Source organism: Culex quinquefasciatus, chromosome 2 (genome assembly GCF_015732765.1).
Source record: "Culex quinquefasciatus strain JHB chromosome 2, VPISU_Cqui_1.0_pri_paternal, whole genome shotgun sequence".
Classification (NCBI taxonomy): Eukaryota; Metazoa; Arthropoda; class Insecta; order Diptera; family Culicidae; genus Culex; species Culex quinquefasciatus.
Window position 1 is genome coordinate 41328101 of NC_051862.1, and position 23681 is coordinate 41351781.

Consider the following 23681-nt stretch of genomic DNA (forward strand, 5'->3'; position numbering starts at 1 on the left):
TCTTGGGGTCCCATAAGGCCATAGTTAATATTATGAAGTTTAGAAAAGTACTTCAAAAGTTATGCTAAAAAAAAAGATTTTGGCCAAACTCCGGAAGATTGTAAAAAGGGTGGTTTTTGTAAGAAAACCCACCGTGTTATATATTTTTAGAATGGTCGAAGATCTGATAACCCTATCAAAAGTTATGAGCACTTAAGTGTTAATTATACAGTTTTTGGAGACCGGATCTCAAATATTTCTATGAAAATGATGTCCGGGACCATCATGCGACCCGTCGTTAGTTATATAATTGAAAGACCTTTTAAATGAGCCTAAAACATTGAAGATTTGATAAACCTATCACAAGTTATGAGCACTTAAGCGAAATGGTACACTTTTTGGAGGCCGGATCTAGAATATATCTATGAAAATGACGTCCGGGTCGTTAGTTAGATAATTAAAAGATCTTTCAAATTAGCCTAAAACATAGGAAATCTGATAATCCTATCAACTGTAATTGTTATTTATACACTTTTTGGAGTCTCTTGTACCCAGTCAAATCAATCCGAATTCTGAAACGGAATCTAATTAGAATCGTACACAAATTCCGTTTCAAACGCAACAACCGGTTCCGTGTTCGTTTGAAACGGAATTTGTATACGATTCTAATTAGATTCCGTTTCAGAATTCGGATTGAGTTAACTGGGTAAAAGATAGGTCGTGCAACAAGACACAAGTGACGATGTACTACATGAATGTGAGGAAGGCACCAAGCACCTAAAGATGGATTAAGTAACGTTCAAGTCTTAACGTTTAAGTCTTAATTTGTGATTACTGCTGACAAAAGTTGAATTTTCCCATCTTTAACGAAAGAAAAGCTGTTTCGACTTGTGAATATTGCTGATAAATGTTGAGTATTCCCTTTAAAGTAGAATTTTCCCTTTTTCATAGAAGGGAAACTGCTTTGACTTGTGATAAGGCCGTTACAAATATTTTTCAAACAATTTTTGTAATTTTGAGCAATTTTTGTTCTACGAAAAACTTTACTTCTCTTGTTTTATTTTTAAGAGTAAATTATGAATCAGACTCACCATCACTTTGCTGAAAACAACAGTAGAATATTGCAACATTTTTTTGAGGGCAGGCTTTCTTCTACAAAAGTCTTAAGACTTACTTAGTAAACAAGCAGGAATAAAACAAACATGATCAAAACTCTACCAAAACTGGAAATTGATTTTAATTATATTTTTTGAATTGGCTCAAAACTTGTGGGTGCCACAGAAGCCATTTTCCATACAAAAATGGAACGTAAATGTTCGAAAATAAGTATTTTCCTGACCGGTTTGGTGTATTCAGTAAAGTTTTTTGGTTTTTTTTAAATTTTTTTTGTTTGTGTTAGGGGGCAAAAAACCGCAACTTTTGAGCCATAAAAAAGCAAGGTCAAAAATTTTGCCGCCGAGTTCTGATTGTAGGTATAGAGTCATGTACCACTGAGGAACATGCTTGGATAATGTTTCATTCGAATTAAAAAGAGGAAGCAAAGTCGAATCAAATCATATATTTTATTATTCTTATTCAAAAAAAAACTATCTCTACATTTGCTTTGCAAATTATGAATCCCGGTTACGGTTTTATGAACTAACCTTTTTTAAAGAGTTTCAAAATTTTTGTCTTCAATTTTGAGGACACAGTCTTTGGATTACTCATCTCCTTCAGGTTCGTCGTTTTTCTGCATCTTTGGCTCTAAGTTAGACTCACCATCTTTTTGCTGAAAACAACAGTAGAACATTTCAACACCCTCTCTCAACCAACAATTAAAACTATCTTACGGAATCTTTGGACTGCGCCTCATCTTCTTCCGAAGAACCGTGCGATTTAAAGTGGTTTAAAGCATTTTCCCGCCTCGAATACGTTTTGTCACACCGCGTACAGTGATAGCGGTCGTCAAATCGCCGAATCTTTTTCGAATCTGATTTGTGCTCCTGTTTGTGTTCAAACAGGACTGTTCTGGTCTCGAATCTCTGAGGGTGAAAAAAAACAAAGTTAAACTTTTTTTTATTTTAATTGCGCTTTAAGCTCACCTCTTTGCACGTGCTACACCTGAAACGCAGTTTTTCGTGTTGACTTTCGATGTGTAGTGTGAGATCTCTCTTGGATCCGCATCGCTTAAAAATTTAGCAGGAAAAATATTAAGTGAAAACCAAATATATAGAGACATTGAATACTAACCTTTTCACAGATTTGACACATGTATTTTTCGGTCACGTGTGTGCGGAAGTGGCTGAAGGCATGTTTCCGTTCCGTGTGAGTTTTGCCACAAATTGAACAGGAGAATACGCCCTTCTCGTCCTCGGTAACTTTGTCCATAAATTGCTTCGTTATCACGTTCTTGGTATGAATGATTCGATGCTTGAAGAGTTCACCTTTTGTTGCAAATTTCTATAAAACAGCAAAAAAGGTTAGTAAATTTTTCATGTAAAACATTGAACCAGTCAAACCTACCTGATGGCATGTAAGACACTCAAATCTTTCCTTTAAATGAGTTTTCTTATGAAAAAATAAATGCCTTTTGTCTGGGAAGCGCTGATAAAAAAAATACAGTATCAGATAACATCAAATAGCCATCAACTCAGAATTAACTAACCATTTGACACACCTCGCACGAGAACACGCCAACCTCAACCGCCCTATGGCCACGGACATGACCTCTAAACATGTTTGGTTTAACAGTCTTATAGTCGCACTTGGTGCAGTTGTAGAAGCCCTTTTCATCCGTGAAAATTTTCGAATCATCTCTCTTGAGAAGGCGTGTTCTTGGTTTTCTTCTTTTCTGTGGTTTGGATGGATTTTGACTAACCGTTGAATGTTGGGTACGTTGCGTTGGAACTTTAGAAACTGACTCTCCAGGGGTAAAATTTGGCTAAGATAGGACATTATTTTAGAAAAAATAATTATATAAAATTAAGTCACCGGCAACTTACCCGTATGATTCTGAGCTTCGACTTCCACAGGTGAACGTTCAGATTTGTCTTGCTGTTGAAAAACAGATTGCACGTTTTACAGTGCAGTGGTAGATCCGATTTTCCGCAGGCCTCACCCTGACCGGAGGGCGGGTCGTAATCCGTGTGAACGCCCCCAATCTCTCTCGGAAGCGCCCTCTGATCGGCGGCGTTATCCGTGTGAATCTTGATGTGTAATCGGTAGTCACTGTTTCCTCCACATCGCAAACCACAGACTTTACAGTGATAAACGCCCTCGATAATGTTCATGTGTCTCTGGACGTGACCTATGATTTTTTCGCGATTTTTAAACGTTTTATCACACAGCAAACATCTGTGACCGTCTCCATCTTCCACCAGCAAATCGTCATACTTCGATTTGACCACGTCTTCGTGGGCTTCATAGTGCTTCGTCAAGCTGTATTTATCGTCGAATTCCTCTTGACATCTCGGGCATTCTAGTGGAATTTGACGCTTTTCGTGAAGTGTTTGATGTGCTTCAAAATTACGCTTGCTCAAAAAACTCTGCAAATAGACGATTTGATTTAATCCACTCGATCGTGAAATTGAGTTTTTCTTAAATTCTGAAATCTTGAAGTTCTGAAGTTCTGAAATTCTAAAATTCTGAAATTCTTAACTTTTTAACTTCTTAAATTCAGAAATTCTAAAATTCTGATATTTTTAACTTTTTAACTCTTTAAATTCTAAAATTCTAAAATTCTAAAATTCTAAAATTTTTAAATTTTAAAATTCTAAAATTCTAAAATTCTTAAACTCTTAAATTCTTAAATTCTTAAATTCTTAAATTCTTAAATTCTTAAATTCTTAAATTCTTAAATTCTTAAATTCTTAAATTCTTAAATTCTTAAATTCTTAAATTCTTAAATTCTTAAATTCTTAAATTCTTAAATTCTTAAATTCTTAAATTCTTAAATTCTTAAATTCTTAAATTCTTAAATTCTTAAATTCTTAAATTCTCAAATTCTTAAATACTTAAATACTTAAATTCTCAAATTCTTAAATTCTTAAATTCTTAAATTCTTAAATTCTTAAATTCTTAAATTCTTAAATTCTTAAATTCTTAAATTCTTAAATTCCTGAATTCCTAAATTCCTGAATTCCTAAATTCCTAAATTCCTAAATTCCTAAATTCCTAAATTCCTAAATTCCTAAATTCCTAAATTCCTAAATTCCCAAATTCCCAAATTCCCAAATTCCCAAATTCCCAAATTCCCAAATTCCTAAATTCCTAAATTCCTAAATTCTTAAATTCCTAAATTCCTAAATTCCTAATTTCCTAAATACCTAAATTCCTAAATCCTTAATTCCTAAATTTTGAAAATTTTTAAATTTTTAAATTTTTAAATTTTTAAATTTTTAAATTTTTAAATTTTTAAATTTTTAAATTTTTAAATTTTTAAATTTTTAAATTTTGAAATTTTTAAATTTTGAAATTTTGAAATTTTGAAATTTTGAAATTTTGAAATTTTGAAATTTTTAAATTTTTAAATTTTTAAATTTTTAAATTTTTAAATTTTTAAATTTTTAAATTTTTAAATTTTTAAATTTTAAATTTTAAATTTTAAATTTTTAAATTTTAAATTTTAAATTTTTAAATTTTTAAATTCTTAAATTTTTAAATTTTTAAATTTTAAATTTTTAAATTTTTAAATTTTTAAATTTTTAAATTTTAAATTTTTAAATTTTAAATTTTAAATTTTTAAATTTTAAATTTTAAATTTTTAAATTTTTAAATTTTTAAATTTTAAATTTTAAAATTTTAAATTTTTAAATTTTAAATTTTAAATTTTTAAATTTTTAAATTTTTAAATTTTTAAATTTTTAAATTTTTAAATTTTTAAATTTTTAAATTTTTAAATTTTTAAATTTTTCAATTACTAAATTCTTAAATTCTTAAATTCTTAAATTCTTAAATTCTTAAATTCTTAAATTCTTAAATTCTTAAATTTTTAAATTTTTAAATTCTTAAATTCTTAAATTCAGAAATTTTTAAATTTTTTCAATTACTAAATTCCCAAATTCCTAAATTCCTAAATTCCTAAATTCCTAAATTCCTAAATTCCTAAATTCCTAAATTCCTAAATTCCTAAATTCCTAATTTCCTAAATACCTAAATTCCTAAATTCCTTAATTCCTAAATTTTAAAATTTTTAAATTTTAAAATTTTAAAATTTTTAAATTTGTAAATTTGTAAATTTTTAAATTTTTAAATTTTTAAATTTTTAAATTTTTAAATTTTTAAATTTTAAAATTTTTCAATTACTAAATTCTAAATTCTTAAATTCTTAAATTCTTAAATTCTTAAATTCTTAAATTCTTAAATTCTTAAATTCTTAAATTCTTAAATTCTTAAATTCTTAAATTCTTAAATTCTTAAATTCTTAAATTCTTAAATTCTTAAATTCTTAAATTCTTAAATTCTTAAATTTTTAAATTTTTAAATTCTTAAATTCTTTAATTCAGAAATTTTTAAATTCTTAAAATCTTTCCTAAATTACGAAAATTCCATAAATTCTAAAAAATTTAAAATTCCAAAAATTTAAAAAAATTCGAAAACTCCAAAATTTCTTAAATTTTAATAAATCTAAAATTCTAAAAATTCTAAAATTCCTCAATTACAAAAATTCTATAAATTCTAAATTTCCACAAATTCTAAAATTCCAAATAATTTAAATTCCAAAAAATATAAAATTTAAAAAATTAAAAAAAAAACTTCCAAAATTTCAAAATTCCTGAATTCCCAAATTCCCAAATTCCTAAATTCCTAAATTCCTAAATTCCTAAATTCCTAAATTCCTAAATTCCTAAATTCCTAAATTCCTAAATTCCTAAATTCCTAAATACCTAAATTCCTGAATTCCTTAATTCCTTAATTCCTAAATTTTTAAATTTTTAAATTTTTAAATTTTTAAATTTTTTAAATTTTTAAATTTTTAAATTTTTAAACTTTTAAACTTTTAAATTTTTAAATTTTTAAATTTTTAAATTTTTAAATTTTTAAATTTTTAAATTTTTAAATTTTTAAATTTTTAAATTTTTAAATTTTTAAATTTTTAAATTTTTAAATTTTTAAATTTTTAAATTTTTAAATTTTTAAATTTTTAAATTTTTAAATTTTTAAATTTTTAAATTACTAAATTCTTAAATTCTTAAATTCTTAAATTCTTAAATTCTTAAATTCTTAAATTCTTAAATTCTTAAATTCTTAAATTCTTAAATTCTTAAATTCTTAAATTCTTAAATTCTTAAATTCTTAAATTCTTAAATTCTTAAATTCTTAAATTCTTAAATTCTTAAATTCTTAAATTCTTAAATTCTTAAATTCTTAAATTCTTAAATTCTTAAATTCTTAAATTCTTAAATTCTTAAATTCTTAAATTCTTAAATTCTTAAATTCTTAAATTCTTAAATTCTTAAATTCTTAAATTCTTAAATTCTTAAATTCTTAAATTCTTAAATTCTTAAATTCTTAAATTCTTAAATTCTTAAATTTTTAAATTTTTAAATTCTTAAATTCAGAAATTCTTAAATTCTTAAAATCTTTCCTAAATTACGAAAATTCCATAAATTCTAAAAAATTTGAAATTCCAAAGATTTAAAAAAATTCGAAAACTCCAAAATTTCCTAAATTTTAAAAAATCTAAAATTCTAAAAATTCTAAAATTTATCAATTACAAAAATTATATAAATTCTAAATTTCCACAAATTCTTAAATTCCAAATAATTTAAATTCCAAAAAATATAAAATTTAAAAAATGAAAAAAAAACTTAAAGTCAAAAAAATCGAAAATTTTAAAATTCTATAGTTCTTGCCAAAACGCCAAAACCAAAAAAGTTTACCTTCTGGCAGATATCACATTCCATCCGGAAAGACGAGTCCTCCTGCAAATGTTGTTCAAGATTATCATTCTTGGAAATCTAAAAAATAAGTTAATAAAAATATTTATTTCAAGTGAATCACTAATCTAATCTTTACCTCGTTTTCGTTCTGCTGGGTCGCTCCCTCGGTGAGTTCACTTTGTTTCATCACAGATTCACAAGATTCTTTCTCCTGTCCTCCTCCGGCCTCATCCTCCTTGACGTGATTATCTTCCAACAAATTTCGAGATTTTTTTTCCTCCTCGTCATCCTCAATGATCAGCTCTTCCTTCGTCACCGTTTCGTAGCAAAAAGAGGCGCCAGCTTCCTCAGTGTTGTTACCCTTTTTTGCCGCTTGTGCTGCTGCATAATCTGTGGAGTTCTTTTTTCTTATCCGATGGGTAATCTCATGCCTCTCGAGGGATTGCTTATTGCGTAGGCGCTAGAACAATAGGGTTGAAACCAGCATAGGATTTTTATTCTGTTGAATAACTCACCTTACGACAGGTTTTGCAATCGAGAGCGGTAGATTTTCCTGCTGTTTCGCCCTCCTTTGACGGATTTTCATCTTTTCCTTCCGTCGGTGGTTTCCCATCCGAAGCATCGGGTACTTCTTCCGGTTTCTTATGAATCTGCAGGTGTATCTTGTGCTCGTATGCATCTCCACATCGCTAGAAAAATGAATCAAACTACATATAATTCCTCCATGAAAAAACTAAATCCAACTTTTATCATACCAAACCACACGTTTTACACACGAAAAGCCCTTCAATTAAGTTCATATGCCGAAACACGTGAGCATTGGCCGGTGCCCGGTTGATAAACTTCTTATTACAGATGGTGCACAAATAGTTGCCGTCGTCTGCCTTAACCAGCTTTGCGGAATATTTATGCTTCGTTTCGTCCCAGTCGTGTCTTGTGATGTGCGTAAGAAGCTCTGCCCTCGTTGGGAATTTCTGAAAACAAGAAGGGTCATCATTTATGTTTTAATTATGTTACAAATTAACTACTAATTAACTTTTGGTATGATTTTTTGAATTTTTCAATTTCATAAAAATTTTTAATTTCAGTTGTTAGAACTTTTAAGCAAATCACTGCACTGATGTTTTTGCCAAAACAATCCAATAAATCAAATATTTTTTATCAAATTTTAGAGTTTTTTGAACTCTTGAACTAATTTTTTTTATTATTTGTTTTAGAATTTTAAAATACTAGAATTTTTAAATTTTGGAATTTAAGATCTTGAAAAAATAATTTTAGGAATTAAGAAGTGTGAAATTTTAGATTTTTTTTTAATTTTACGCATCAGAACTGAATAAATCTAGAATTTCAGAATTAAGAATATTCAAATATTAATTATACCAATAAAAAATTCTTGAGCTATAAAATTCCAAAATGTCAAATACAGAAAATCCAAAATTTTGAAAATTTGTAAATTCTGAAATACTTGAATTTAAAAATCCTATAATTCTTAAATTTTAATTTTCTAATATTCTAAAACTTTTATGTTACTTAAACTTGAAATTTTCTTAATTCTAAAATTCTAGAGCTCTTATAATTAGGATTCTGTAATCCTAGATTTATTTGATTCTAAATTTGAAATTTTTCAAATTCTACAATTCTAAAATCGTAAAATTTTTAAAATATAATATAAAATTAAAGAGTTATAAAATTATAATTTCCTAAAATTTTAAAATTTTCGCATTCTGAAATAATTAAGCATTATAGATTTTTTGAATTCAAGTATATCAGAATTTTAAAATTTTAAAGTTTTAGAATATTATAAATTTCAAAATTATACAGTTTATAAATCAAATTTTTTATAACTCTACAATTTAATTACTTTGATTTCCGAATTTATTATTTTTAAAATTTAAGACCTAAATTTTAAAATTTTGAAAATGTATGCTTTTAGGAAAATAAGAGTTTTAGAATAATAGCGCCTTTTAATTTCAAAATTATAGAATTTTTGAATTAAAGGGTTTCAGAATTTACAAGTTTACGAATTTTCCGATTTAATAATTTTAGATTCTTCGAATTTTAAAATTAAGAATAGAATAATCTACGTGCGTATGTATTGCGTGTACGTACACGAAAATAAAGTGAGGTTAAATTTTGTCAGGCAACAAAACCAAATGGTGCGCTAGTGTGCGTACGCGAAACGTCATAAAGCTCTTTTATATAAAATAAGATTTTTAGAAGTTTTTTAAGGAATATTTTTTTTTTTAGAATCTTGTTTAGAATGTTTTAGAATTTAGAATTTTTTAATTTAAGTAATTTAGATTTTTTAAATTTAGGCACCGTCATCAGCGGTGACATTGGGTCTGAGGAGTAACATACAAATTTCAGCATTTTTGTATGACCCAATCTCACACCCAGACCCAATGTCATCCGTGATGACGGAATATTAGAATTTTAGCATTTTAAAATGTTGAAATAAAAGATTTGGAAAATCCGAATTTCAGAATGTTGGAATCTGAAACATGAGAATTTTTAAAATTGTAATGTAAATGTTTTGGTGTTTTGCGATTTTTCACGGTTCAGATTTCCAGAATTTATAAATTTACATTTCTAGAATTTTAGAATTTTAAACCTTCGGGAAGTTGCGTGTTTTCGACTTTCTTACAATTGTCCTTACAAACTGTGTACAAAGTACACGTAAGCGACCGCCGGTGGGATTACAGGATTTAATTTGCTATGTTTTTTTTAATTTTAAAATTTTAGAAGTTGGGTTTATATTATTTTTTACAGAATTGATTGTTTTTTTGAATGTCAGAATTTTAGAATTTGATTTTTTTTTATTGTCAGTCGAAATCTGACGGTACAGTCATCCCACATATTCGGAACACCCACAAATTCGGAACACTTTTGTCGTAATTTGTCAATAGAATGCAAAATGCATCTTTCCTGCCGACCCTGCTATTTTTAGGGTCTTCATTTGGACACTCTCATGCTATTTCACCAGTAAAAGTAATACTTATTAAACAAAAACTGCATTTCCAGACTATTTTATCTAGAGCACCAAAACACTGCCTCCGAATTGACTGTTCCATGATTGTGGGATGTTATTGTGCCTCCCACAATTGTGGAACACCTGAATTCAACTGATATTTTCACAAAAAAGTTAGTAGACCATTCATAAAACATAACTAAGCATGAGTTTTATTGGTTTCAGAGTGCAAAGTCATTATTTTGTAAAAAATATGTACTCCTGGAGAGAAAAAAAAGTTTGTTTACATCGTAAGAAAAAAGTGTTCCGAATTTGTGGATTTCAAGGGTCAATGTTTTTCTTTGAAAACTTGATATAAAACGTAAAAATGTACAGCCAGTCTATACATCAATCGAAAGATCGCAAGAAAAGCTTTCAAATGAAGGTAAAAGCAAATCATTATGTTCAATTATCGATTTTATATGATTTGTTGAACATTGGCCGATCTATAAACTGTTCCGAATATGAGGGATGACTGTACTTAATCGAGGAATTGCGATCAAGAAATCTCAATCTACTTAAGTCCAGACTCGTTCAACCAAAGTTCTTGCAAACCTAATCTTTTTCTCATCTTCTTACTCACCACATTACATTTGTGACATGTAAATCGAAGCTCTCCGGTGTGGTACCTTCGCTTGTGTTTTGTAATGCTTGCTCTGTATGCAAAACGCTGAAAATAAATCGCGTTATAGACATTGGAATTGCCTGGCGTACAGCTTATCAACCTACCGCGTCGCAAACATCGCACGCAAACGTTTTATCCTGCTCAGTTCTCTTGTGTACGAGTTCATGTATTCTAAGTTCGGTCGAATTTCCCAGTCGCTGGAAAAGAAAAGTTGATTTTTTGAGCAGCATTGTAGAAGGTTGAGGAAAAACAAAGAAAATCTAACCAGTTTACAAATTTGGCACTCGTACAATCCCAACCGCTTTGCCGAGTGTCGCCTCGCACATCTTCGGGCTAGGAACTGCTCTCTGAACCGGCGCGGACACTCGGAGCACTTGAAAAGGGTATCATCTTCTTCTGATTTATAATCCTCCTTTTTATGGATCTCCTCATGCTTTTTAAGAACATACTTGCTACAACAACACTGAAAAGAAAAATGCTGAAGTTAATCGATTTTTAAATACCAGTCGATTTTACCAACCTTTCCACATGTTTCACACTTGTAGCGTCCAAGTTTAATATTATTGTGACCTCTTTCACATCTTAGAGCCAATGCAAATTGCTTAAACGTCTTGTTGCACTCGGAACATTGGAAGGGGCGTTCTTTGGTCACTTCCGTTAAATGTCTGCTAAGAGTTTTCTTCGTAACCGCTTCGGACGAGCCGTCCATCTCCTTCGGTGGTTTCCCCTTCATCGCCGCGACAGGAAGTGGATTATCCTGCTCTTGAATTGCTGCTTTGACAGACTGTAGGTGTAATTCCGCTCTCTTCTTGTGGTTAAGTTCGTGTTCTTTAAGGTCATGTAGAGTTCCTGAGACCTGGAATGAAACGATGTTCAGCTGCATTGAAGAAAGAAAGCGTCACAGTTGATACTAACCCGGTTACAAGTTTTGCACTGATAAAGTTTAAGCCGTCTTGCCACATGCTTTCTCATACATTTATTAACCGAGTACTTTGACTTGAACGTGCGGTCGCATTCGGAACATTTGAAGAGGCCATTTTCGAGCTGTGTGTGTTTATTTGTTTCTTGTTTGTGGCTGTTCACATGCCTTGTGTGTACTTCCTTAGAACTGGAAACCTTAAATAGTATGGAAGCAATCAGTAAACAGTTGATTCTAAAATTATTAAAACTAAACCAACCTTCTCACAGACCTCACACTTGTAAAGTTCTTTTTTGATTGCAATGTGCCTTTTCATGCATCGGTTGAGGTTATTTCTGGTATTGTATGTTTTACTGCACTCGGTACATTTAAAGATTTCCGTTGATTGTTCGCAAGAATGTTCTGTCACCTGATTTTCGATGATGACTTCGTCCGGAAGGTCCTTCTTCGGTTCTGGAATCGCTGGTTCGACAGCTTGCAACAGTTCCGTGTTTGGTTTGTGCCTTGCCTCATGTCTTCGAAGGTCAGAAAGAGTTCCGGCGCGCTAGAAAAGAAAAGATGTTACGCTTGCACTCTTAGACGAAACTCACGCCAAGTTCCAACCAGGTCACAAAATTTACACTTGAAAAGTCCTAGCCGTCTTGCCAAGTGTCGTTTTGTACATTTGACCGCCATGTTACGCTTCTTGTACGTTCGATCGCATTCAAGACATTTAAAAAGGCCATTTTCGTCGACAGACACACCAGATTCTTCTGACTTAACCTGTCCAACAGGTTTCGAGTCCGAAACATCTTCAGCATTTGACCCCTTCCTGTGGACGGCCAAGTGCCTCACGTGCGTATGCCTATCACTAGAGCACTAGAAAGATAACGGAATAATCGGTTTAGAATTCCTGAAAGTGAAAACCAAACCAACCTTTCCGCAAACTTTACATTTGTAAAGTCCCAGTCGCAAAGCATTGTGTCTCTTAACGCATCGATTAAGATTCCATACATTGGCAAACGATCGATTGCACTCTGTGCATTGGAAGGGGTGCTCCTTAGAAGAAATTTCCGTTGCAGGCCCGCTCACAGATTCTGGTTGATCCTCTAGAATAACCTCCTCCTTGGTCACCGTTTCGAAGCAGAAAGACGAGCTTTCCAATCTAGTTTCCAACCCATCCACAGGTTCCTCTTTCACAACCGTAAGATGATGACCTTGGTGTAACTGTTCGGTAGGTTGCTCCAAGGTTTGCTCCGTTGCCATCTGTGAGAAATTAATAGATTCCTAGCAGTTAATAAACATGCAATTTAATTTTGATTCTTTTTTACACTTTTAGGCTTGATATATAACCCGTAAACAAAAATTTCCAAAACTAGAATATTTTATTCGTCAATAAAATCATTTTCCAATTATAAACTTTAAAAAAATATTTTAAAAAAATCAGGCCTGAAAGAGTCGAGACGTGTGGCCACTGGCAACAAACTTTGTTCAGAAAAATCGGAAAAGTACGTTCGGTATAAAATTTAAACAATTATCTGTTAAAATATTCTACTTTAGTTTATCTATTGAAGCAAAAATACAATATTATCATGGCATATCATGGCAATTTCAAACCAAAAAAAAACTAAACTGCATAAAATTTTGCAGCAAAGCAAGTGTTTCCCAAACACATAATGAAATTTTATGTAAAAATACAACAAATCGAAATTTGTATGACCCAATCTGACTTCCAAGGCTGAATGTTACCCCCGATGACGGTACCATAAAGTACAACAACTGACATCTTCTAGCAAGTTGTTCTCCAGTTCAGTTAATATCGAAACATTTTAAACTGACAAGCATTATTTATCCATCGTCATTTCGGTTTTGTTTACGGCATAAATACTCACTGCAGTTTGTTTTATTGGTTTGTTTTATAAAACTGATTTGATTTTAAGTGTTGCTAAATTCACTGTTTCTATCCATGGTACTGTTTATAATGACATTATAAACATTGTTTATGCGGTAGAATAAAAGAAGTTTGTTATTATTATTTTTGTTTACATAGCAAAAATGGCTGCGTGCTGATTACTTATGACAGATTTTGAAACATAAATATGCACTCAAACAAATTGTCATATCGATGCTGGGTAGATTGTCACCTAATTCGTAGGTAAATCGCTCTGATCATATCTTTTTGTAAATTTCAGAACTTTTTAAAACTAAAATCAGCTCAAATTACATCGTCGTGATTGTCTTTTTTTTGCATAGCGAATTTGGGATGATTTGATTTAAAGACGCAGTTTCGTGCAGCTTTCAATCCATCACATCTTCATAGTTCCCTTAAACTCGATATCAATCGTGAGATATTTAAAAGCTATACCGTTAGAAAAAGTGATCTTGTTATTATTTTGACACAGCAAGCACTTTTACTGTTTATTAGAGCGTCCAATTTCCCGGGGCTACACAATTCGCGGGGAACGGGAAATGTTCAACAATATTCCCGGGAAATTTTAAATTTATCAAAAACTGTTCTGACCCTGGTTCTGACTAAAATGGTGCAACAAAATTGTATAGAAAAGCAACTTAAATGGTCAAAATAAATGTGAGGATCAATTAATGCTTTGAACTTACCTTGTAAAAAAAACTTCAAGAAAATATATAAATTTTCTAAATTGATAAGCTATCTATAAATTCATACAAAACGGTATTATTTTTTAATCACAGTGTTTGGACAGTGAGTAAAATTGCTTGTAAATTTGTCTCTGTGATCAGTTGGAGAAAATATGATAAAGAATAATATTATCAATTGAAAGTTGAAATGAAAAAAAAAAAATGCATTAAATATGTTTTTCATGGAAAAAAAAATGAAAAAATGCAGTAAATCTGTTATTCAAGGCAAATATTTTTTCCAGAAATTAATTTTTACTTGAAATACCATTTTTATGCAATTACAACTCAAAGTTTTCGAATATTTGAAGCGAGTATTTGAAATATGTTTGCCTTTTTCTGGCACCTTTTTAATAATAAGAAGTAGTTTTTTTATGATTTTTTTAAGATTCAGCATAATAAATGACCTCAGTTAAAAGAATTTTCACAGCAAAAAAAAAGTTTAGTAGTTTCATATTTAGCATTCTTAGACTGTCTGCAGCGCGAAGTTTTATAATTGTTTCAAATTGCGAACAGTTTTACATATTTAGAACTGGCGGAAATAAAACTAGAACACGATGCTCGCAACAACGCGCTGATCTAAATGTTGTTTCAAAAAATGCTTTTAATTGTGTGCGTATGATTATCAACACAGCATCATAGTGTGTGTATAAGAAAACGTGGATATCTCTATATATCTGATTTTTTTTTTTGAAACTGAGTTCTCCAGTTCCAAATCGTCTCACGTTTGAAACAAACTCGTCGAGCAGTTTTATTTCGGTTTCAAAATACTGCTCGAAAAATAAAACTGCAACGCCGCGTTGCAGGTGGTCTGTTTCAGTTCTATTTGAAAAATTAAACAACTAGAACAAAGTAGAGCCGCGTTGCAGGCAGTCTCACGCCCATGGTAGCTCTAGTGCTCTATAAATTTCCAGACGAATTGATAAGAGTAGTAAATTGAATTTAATGAAATAAAACTGAGTTCTTTCATAAACTCTGTAAATTTAAATAAAAATACCAACATGTTTAGAAAATGTATACTATATATATAAAGTAAATTCTAGGATACTTTTCACAACAACATGCAACATGGGTTTTCTATGTAGATAGGACCTTTTGAAAAAGAAAGGGAGAATTTATCCAGATTTTTAAGCGAAGATGGCATTACGAATGGTGCACGCCCGAAATGACAAAATCGCGCATTGGTACCAATATTAGAAAAATAGTGTGGCTGTCATTCCACGGTGCACTTTTTTTTGTAATGTTGGCACCACTGCGTGATTTTGACATTTCGGGTGTGCACCATTCGTAACGCCATGTTCGCTTAAAAATCTAGATACGTTAAGATTTAGCAATTTGGACAGAAATCAGGACCATCCATAACCTGACAAATTCTTTCAGATTTTTTTATTATTTGAGATGTGCCATGCGATGTGTGAAGTTCTTGAAAAATGTAATACGATCCACTTTTTTACATTTTAAATTCAACATTTTTATTTCTTGATGGAAATAGGTTTATAGGATGGTTGACAGATGTTGTGCAGCTTGTTGGTATCCCAACTGACCTTAAGTTCACGAGTCCAGCTCTTCATTATTCAGAGAATTTTCCCGCGAATCTCGATCTTCCTCGGTTGCGTTGTCTTCCTTTATCTGTTGCTCTTCATCCGACTTATTTTTGTTTTTCTGAAAAAAAACAAACGCATTTTTTTAAAACGTTAAAATTCAAACTACCTACAACTTACCGAATGCGATTTAAAGTGCAGCAAAGCATTATCCCGCCTGGCATACGTTTTGTCACACCGCGTACAATGGTAGCGGTCATCATTCTGCAGAATCACTTTCAAATCTGATTTGTGCTCCTGTTTGTGTCGAAACAGGGCGGGTCTGGTCTCAAATCTCTGCGGGTGAAAAATAAAAACAATTTTATTTTTTAGTTTTTTTTGCACACTTCACAGCTCACCTCTTTGCACGTGCTGCACCTGAACCGCAGTTTTTCGTGTTGACTTTCGATGTGTTGGATGAGAATGTTTTTAGATGCGCAGCGCTTGAAAATTTAGATGGAAAAGTATTTAGCGAATGCAGACTAGTTAGACCCTTTGAACGCTAACCTTTTCACATATTTGGCACACGAATTTTTCCGTCACGTGTGTGCGAAAGTGTGCAAAGGCGTACTTCCGTTCCGTGTGTGTTTTGCCACAAATTGAACAGGTGAAAACGCCCTTCTCGTCCTCGGTAACTTTCTCCATAAATTGCTTCGTTGTCACGTTCTTGGTATGAATGATTCGATGCTTGAAGAGTTCACCTTTTGTTGCAAATTTCTATAAAACAGCAAAAAAGGTTAGTAAATTTTTCATGTAAAACATTGAACTAGTAAAACCTACCTGATGGCATGTAAGACACTCAAATCTTTCCTTTAAATGAGTTTTCTTATGACAAAACAGATGCTCTTTGTCTGGTAAGCGCTGGTGGAAAAAATAACAGTATCAGATAACAGCAAGTATTCGTCAACGTAGATTGATTTAACTAACCATTTGACACACCTCGCACGTGTACAAGCCAACCTCAACCGCCTTATGGCCACGAACATGACCTCTGAACAGTTTTGATTTAACCGTCTTATAGGCGCACTTGGTGCAGTTGTAGAAGCCATTTTCATCCGTGAAAATTTTCGAATCATCTCTCGGGAGAAGACGATTCGTTTTGCTTCTACCTTTCTGAAATGATTTTTAATAAATTTAAAAAAAAACAATTCTAGATTATTTCGACGTGACTTGGACGTGACTCACCCTAATCCTTAGACCACGTTGTGTCGGTTGCGACTTAACTTTAGAAACAACTGGTTTTTTCTTCTCAACGGGTGGCTCTTTTTCATGAGTTGTATTGTTTAACTAGAAAAAGATGTGATCATTAATATTTTTTTTACAAAAATATATCGATTTACCTCTAAGAATCTAAGCTTCGACTTCCACAGGTGAACGTTCAGATTTGTCTTGTTGTTGAAGAACACGTTGCATGTCTTACAGTGCAGTGGCAGATCCGACTTTTCGCAGGCCACTTTACTCGATGAATCGTAGTCGGTGTGAACGCCTTCAATCTCTCTCGGAAGTGCCTTTTGATTGGACATGTTCTTGTGAGTTTTGATGTGCAGCTGATAGTCGTAGTTTTCGCCGCATCGCTTAAAATGGGGATGTTTCAATTATTATTTACGGCTTTTAATACAATTTCGAAGGTTGCTCACCAAACCACAGACTTTACAGTGATAAACGCCCTCGATAACATTCATGTGTCTTTGTACATGAGCAAATAGTTTACTCCTAGTGCTGAACCTAGTCTCGCACAGCAAACATCTGTGACCTTCCTCATCTTCGACCATCAAATATTTATACTTCGATTTAACCTCATCATTTGCGTGGGTTTTATGGTGCGCCAACAAACTGTATCTAGTATCAAATTTCTGAGGAAAACGAAATAAGTTATTTTATAATTTCTTAGTCCACATTATCACTCACTTCATGGCATTTCCTGCACTCTAGAGGAATTTCACTCTTTTCGTGAGACTGCCTGTGTGATGCAGCATTACGTCTATTCGTGAAAATCTATTGAAAAAATAGATTAAATGACATGACATTCGCTGTCTAAATAACAAATTATAACTAGATCTAACCTTCTGACAGATATCGCATTGTTTGGGAATAACTTGACCTGGGGTTTCTTTGTTGGGAAGCTAAAATTGAAATCCAAATGAAAAACTTGAATTCGGATCTACATTTCGACATAACTTCAAGGAGGTATTAGATTATGACACAAAAACAACCTCGCATATTTTCGTGTTTGACAGTTCAAATTCAAAGCTAATGTATGCATGCTGACGATTCTGCAAACAAGTGCAGGCAAACTGTCAAACAGTGCTAGTTTATTTGTTTGTTTGTCGCAGTCTAATACCTCCTTCAATATCATTCAGTTGAGTTTTTACCTCGCCCTCCTTAGGTTTACTTTGTTCCTTCAGAGATTCCCTAGAATCTTCCTCCTGTCCTCTTCCGGTCTCATCCTCCTTAACTTGACTACCTTCCAACGAATTTCGAGGAACTTCTTCCTGCCCCTCGTCCTCCCCTGATTCCTCTACCGCATCGTCCTCAATGATCAGTTCTTCCTTCGTCACCGTTTCGTAGCAAAAAGAGGCGCCAGTTTCTTCAGTCTTATTCCCCTCTTCCGCCGCTTGTTCCGGTTCTGCGACATCATCGGTCCGCTTCTTTCGTATCCGATGGATAATCTCGTGCCTCTCGAGGGATTGCTTGTTGCGTAGGCGCTAAAATTGACATGAGGATTAATCTTTAAACCTAAAATCTACTAAATAATTCACCTTTCGACAAGTTCTGCAGTCAAGTTGGGTAGATTTTTGCGTAGCAGCACTTTCCTTCGACGAAGTCGAATCTGGTTCTTCCGCAGGTGGTTTCCCATCGGAAGCATCCGTTGCCTCTTCCGGTTTCTTGTGAGTTTGAATGTGTATCTTGTACTCGTATGCATCTCCACATCGCTACAATAATGTATCAAAAACAGTTTCCTCATAAAAACAACCCAAACAAATCGCTCACCAGTCCACACGATTTGCACTCGAAAAGCGCTTCAATTATGTTCATATGCCGGAACACGTGGGGAATGCCCGTTCTCAGGTTGATGAATCTCCTGCTGCAAACCGTACATAAATAGTTGCCGTCGTCTTCCTTAACCAGCTTTGCGGCATAACTATGCTTTGTTTCGTTCCAGTCGTGTCTTGTGATGTGCGTAAGCATCTCCGCCCTTGTTGGGAATTTCTGGAAAACGAGTAAATTTCAAGTTTTTTTAAGAATTTGAGAATTTAAAAATTTAATGATTTATTAATTTATCAATTTAATAATTCAATAATTTAATAATTTAATAATTTTATAATTTTATAATTTTATAATTTTATAATTTTATAATTTTATAATTTTATAATTTTATAATTTTATAATTTTATAATTTTATAATTTTATAATTTTATAATTTTATAATTTTATAATTTTATAATTTTATAATTTTATAATTTTATAATTTTATAATTTTATAATTTTATAATTTTATAATTTTATAATTTTATAATTTTATGATTTTATAATTTTTTAATTTTATAGTTTTATAGTTTTATAATTTTATAATTTTATAATTTTATAATTTTATAATTTTATAATTTTATAATTTTATAATTTTATAATTTTATAATTTTATAATTTTATAATTTTATAATTTTATAATTTTATAATTTTATGATTTTATAATTTTATAATTTTATAATTTTATAATTTTATAATTTTATAATTTTATAATTTTATAATTTTATAATTTTATAATTTTATAATTTTATAATTTTATAATTTTATAATTTTATAATTTTATAGTTTTATAATTTTATAATTTAAGCGTGATTGCCTCTCACCCAGTCGGCCTGGGTTCGATCCCAGAAGGTCCCGGTGGCAAATTTTGAGACGAGATTTGTCTGATCACGCCTTCCGTCGGACGGGAAGTAAATGTTGGCCCCGGACTAACCTAAAAAGGTTAGGTCGTTAGCTCAGTCCAGGTGTAGGAGTCGTTTCCCTGGGTCCTGTCCTGGTGGAGTCGCTGGTAGGCAGTTGGACTCACAATCTAAAGGTCGTCAGTTCGAATCCCGGGGTGGATGGAAACTAAAGTGTAAAAAGAGGTTTGCAATTGCCTCAACAATCAAGCCTTCGGACACTTAGTTTCGAGTAGAAATCTCGCAATCGAGAACGCCAAGGCAATGCTGTAGAGCGAATAATTTGATGTTTTTTTTTGAATTTTATAATTTTATACTTTTATAATTTAAGAATTTAAAAATCTAAGAATTTAAGAATTAGAGAATTTTAGAATATTTTAAATTGAATCGCCGTTACTGTAGACGATGCGAGGTAAAGTTCAAATTTCACATCTTTTATCTGTGTTCTCATCTTTGTACATACCACATTGCACGTGTGGCATTTGAACAGAAGTGCCCCTTCTTGGTGAGTAAGCATGTGTTTTTTGATGCTTTTCTTCTTGACATAGCGCTGAAAATTTCAGTAAAAAGAGTCATTGAAACTGTTTTAATGTTTAACTCAGCTACAAACCTTATCGCAAATTTCGCACGCAAAGTACGCTGGCTTAACTACGGGGGTTTTTACTCTACTGTGAGTAAGTTCATGATTTTTAAGATCACGTATGGTTCCCAATTGCTGGAAAAGAAACGATTTTTAAGCTGCATCGCCTGAACAAAATTTCCCAAACGCAAACCAACCTTTTTACACAATTTGCACTCGGTCAATCCTAACCGTTTGGCCAAGTGCTGCTTTTTACATCTATTGGCCTGGTACCGTTCTTTGAACCTGCGTGGGCACTCGGGACATTTGTAACAATTTTCGGAAGACTCGTCCGATTCTTCACTTTCGTTTTCATTGCTGTCCTCATTGGGCGTCTTTTCATTATTATCAGCGCATGTAAAGTAGGGAGAGTGTAAAATAGAGTTTTGCTATTTTAGAAACATTTTTAATCAGTTTTCAGAAACGTTAAAATTACTACTGCAACTATTTTAGAGCTGTAAGTGTAAATCGGAAGGGAACTGTACCATTGAATTTTTCTCCTCTGAACTCGGCAGATCTCCACCGGATTTTGGCTGTTGTTGTTCGTTTTTGTGGGTGAACTCATGCCTGGTAAGGTTAAACTTGGAACAACAAAGCTGGAAGAGTAATTGGGCAATTGAATTAGAATTTTACAGTAGCAAGGCTAGACAGAACTAATTTTGCCAACCTTTCCACATGTTTCACACTTGTACCGCTCACTTTTAATAACCTTGTGCTTCCACTCACATCTTTGACGCAGATGCTTTTTATCAAATGTTTTGCTGCACTCGGAACATTTAAAGCGGTGGCTTTTTGAAATTTCCGTTGAATTTCCGCTAGGGCTTTCGCCCACAGGTTCTGGCTGCTCCTGTTTATTTATTTCAATATCTTGAACAGGCGGCTTTAATTTCTTCAAATTTCTCTTGTGGGATCTCTTGTGTCTGTCGTTGTCTTGCTTAGTACCACAACACTAAAAATAAAACGAAACAGTCGAATTTGTCTGTTAAAGTTTAAAAATTAAACCAACCTTTCCACAAAATTTACATTGGTAAAGTTTATTTCTAATGGCATGGTGTCTTTTTAAACATTTTTTCAAATTGTTTTCTATAGCAAACGTTCGATAACATTCGAAACATTTAAAGGGGTGCTCTTTTGGGATTTCTGTTGGTTCTGGCAGATCGTCGGCACGTTCAACCGGATCCTCCAGAATAACTTCCTCCTTGATCACCGTTTCGTAGCAGAATGACGCGGCTCCCGGGTCAATCTCTGGAGGCTCCTCTTTCACAACCGTAAACACATGAGTTTGGTGCAACTGTTCGGAAAAAATTTCCGTTGCCATTTATGGATCTGATATGGTTGTTGGTAAACTATCGGGCTATCGTTATCGATAAACGCTAAAATTACAATAAATTGATTGAACCAAAAACCTTTTGTGAATATAACGATATTCTAGTAATGCAAAACATTCTCCACTCCCATCTTGATTCACTGATCTGTCACCTTTGTTTTTGTAGTGGTTTTGTTTACCTCTGGGAGAGTGGCTGCGGCTGCACGGGTGCACTCATAAAAATCATCCTGATAACACTACTTGACATACTTATGCACTGTTTTTATATTCACCATCTTTTGTTGTTTACAATGTCATCGATGTCATCACGAAAATAGAGCTTTATGACGTTTCGCGTACACACACTAGCGCACCATTGGATTTTGCTGGCCGGACAAAATTTAACCTCACTTTTTTTCGTGTACGTGCACGCAATACATGCGCACGTAAATAACTCTATCCCACTCGGCGCGTTCCGTTTGAATTCCGTTTAGAATTCCGCTTGAGCGAAAAAAGTTCGATTCGAATTCTAAACAGTGTTCGTTTTAGATTCTAAAACGAATTCCGTTTCAAACGCAACAACCGGTTCCGTTTGAGTTTTCGCCGCAAATCGGTTCAAGCGGAATTCAAACGGAATCGAAACGGAATTACGGGTTGGTTTTTGACAGCTGCTTCTTCTTCTTATTTTTTCTGTCTAGTTTTTATTCTTAGTTTAGTGAGACTAGAATTAAACAACTAATTGAACTTTTGCCTTTTTCAAGAAATTTTATTGACATTCAAAAATTTATCATAAATAAAACACTCCCCACCGCAAATCCCCAGGAATTTAATAATATTTTGTTCTAACTTTCACAATACAGCAAATATTACATTCAATTGTGTCGAGACCGCACCTCGGAGGAACCGAACCGACGAAATCTGTTGGCCAAGTTGAAGTTGCTGAACTGAGGCGTAAAGGTGAACGGCCGCGAGAGCTTGAATTCCGCCGTTCGTCCGATCTGGTCCACGCCGTCCCGCTTGCCGCTTACCGACGGTGTCTGAACAGATCGTTGACGTGGCGTGGCTATCGAAGGTTGTCTTGCTGATCAGGACCGTTGCTGACAAGTGTGAAACGGAGGCTGGTCTTGTCGACGGCAGCCCGAACGAAACAAAAGTCCATACGGCATAACTTTTAAAGCACATCCTTGGAGATCGTATCCTGCTTGAGGTCACTTGCTGGCGGCGGTACGTGACAGTCGTCGGCCAATCGTCCTGCCATGATTCCAAAATGTTGGAACTGGTTTCCACTGATTCTGTAGAGATGAACGCCGCAGCTTCCTTTTTGTCCACAGAATTATTCGCTATACTGGCGCTGTGCGGTTCCTCCTCCTTCAGGTGACTAAGGTCAAACGAAGGTCTTTTTGCCGGCATCGGTCTTGGGCTTGACAGCGTCGGTCTTCTTGTCGTCGGACTTCTTGGCAGTCTTGACCTCGTCGCGCTTCTTGGTGGCTTCGGTCACCTTCTTAGCCTCCTTTGCGACCTTCTTAGCAGCCTTGAATACGGCCTTGTCCTCCTCCGGAACCGACCGAGCTGCGCGAGTCAAGCATCGACGACAGTCCTTCGACAGAACCTTCAGGTACTCGGCTTTGACCTCCTTGCGCGACTCAACGTGACGCTTCTTGATGACGGACGATGTCTCATGCGCTACAGCACTACCGGCGTGATGAGACGCTGGATCTTGGGCGCCTTGGACAAGGTCTTCTTGACGTTCTTCTTCTGGCGGACGTGGTCCTTTGGCCAGAATGCACAATTTGCAGATGTTGGTGGCTCACACTCATCCAAGACAACGCGGCACGGTCGTACCGGATGATGCTGTGGATGAGCTAAGACCACCATAGAAAACTCCAGCCGCAGCAGCCAGCAAGCGGTCAGAGGCATTGATCGGCGAAGCGGCATTTTGTTGCTAGTTGCCTACGCGATGGGAACATCGTTTGTGATTGAGTTCGTTGTTCGGGTGTGATCGCAAACCCTTGCCTCTGTCCATCGCCATTCCACTTCCGCCCAGCTTCCGTCTCTGTTTCTTGGATCTGAAAATAGAGGTAAAAATTAGTAATCACTTTTGTGAGGTTATGTTTTCTGAGCACTACCGTCGATTCTTCGAAAAAATCGGAACCTGAAGTAGGCTATCCGATACATCCGGTCTGGCATACTTGGAGGGTTAAAAAAGGTAAGACTGACGAACACCTTGAG

The 23681-nt window shown here is 33.4% G+C and overlaps 2 protein-coding genes across 4 annotated transcripts; both read right to left on the reverse strand.

The window, feature by feature from the left end:
- Positions 1–1522: 1522 nt before the first annotated feature.
- Positions 1523–13374, reverse strand: LOC6034697 (zinc finger protein 721). Of its 2 annotated transcripts, none has more exons than XM_038256384.1 (20): positions 13262–13374; positions 12306–12635; positions 11994–12248; positions 11650–11934; positions 11387–11587; positions 10992–11327; positions 10737–10934; positions 10576–10668; positions 10430–10516; positions 7595–7813; positions 7355–7528; positions 6976–7299; positions 6840–6881; positions 2961–3503; positions 2624–2899; positions 2482–2562; positions 2209–2418; positions 2061–2144; positions 1809–2000; positions 1523–1747 (listed from the first exon to the last, which is right to left on the reverse strand). In XM_038256384.1, the coding sequence occupies exons 2-20, from the start codon at positions 12633–12635 to the stop codon at positions 1679–1681; spliced, it is 3999 nt and encodes a 1332-aa protein (XP_038112312.1). In that variant the 5' UTR covers positions 13262–13374; the 3' UTR covers positions 1523–1678. The 2 variants fall into 2 exon arrangements, with proteins under 2 accessions (XP_038112312.1, XP_038112311.1); XM_038256383.1 differs by having other exon boundaries at positions 6840–6917.
- A 2087-nt stretch (positions 13375–15461) lies between these two features.
- Positions 15462–21933, reverse strand: LOC6034699 (zinc finger protein 91). Of its 2 annotated transcripts, XM_038253965.1 has the most exons (21): positions 21653–21933; positions 21153–21519; positions 20814–21095; positions 20632–20742; positions 20305–20481; positions 20138–20242; positions 19991–20077; positions 18593–18811; positions 18361–18534; positions 17974–18306; positions 17665–17724; positions 17510–17596; positions 17239–17454; positions 16942–17175; positions 16787–16888; positions 16529–16714; positions 16382–16462; positions 16109–16318; positions 15961–16044; positions 15743–15898; positions 15462–15683 (listed from the first exon to the last, which is right to left on the reverse strand). In XM_038253965.1, the coding sequence occupies exons 2-21, from the start codon at positions 21462–21464 to the stop codon at positions 15573–15575; spliced, it is 3327 nt and encodes a 1108-aa protein (XP_038109893.1). In that variant the 5' UTR covers positions 21465–21519; positions 21653–21933; the 3' UTR covers positions 15462–15572. The 2 variants fall into 2 exon arrangements, with proteins under 2 accessions (XP_038109893.1, XP_038109892.1); XM_038253964.1 differs by lacking the exon at positions 21653–21933 and having other exon boundaries at positions 21153–21637.
- Between the last annotated feature and the right edge of the window lie 1748 nt (positions 21934–23681).

Bases quoted from the DNA above. Each gene is read 5' to 3' on its own strand.
- LOC6034697 (XM_038256383.1), bottom strand. From the start codon at position 12,635: ATGGCAACGGAGCAAACCTTGGAGCAACCTACCGAACAGTTACACCAA. The intron at 11,328-11,386 runs GTTAGTATCAAC...GTTTCATTCCAG, and splicing joins AGTGCAAAACTTGTAACCGG to GTCTCAGGAACTCTACATGA. The intron at 1,748-1,808 runs GTAAGATAGTTT...TGTTGTTTTCAG, and splicing joins AGGCGCAGTCCAAAGATTCC to CAAAAAGATGGTGAGTCTAA.
- LOC6034699 (XM_038253965.1), bottom strand. From the start codon at position 21,464: ATGGCAACGGAAATTTTTTCCGAACAGTTGCACCAAACTCATGTGTTT. The intron at 18,307-18,360 runs GTGAATTATTTA...TGTCAATTTTAG, and splicing joins ACTGCAGAACTTGTCGAAAG to CGCCTACGCAACAAGCAATC. The intron at 15,899-15,960 runs GTGAGCTGTGAA...TTTCACCCGCAG, and splicing joins GGTGCAGCACGTGCAAAGAG to AGATTTGAGACCAGACCCGC.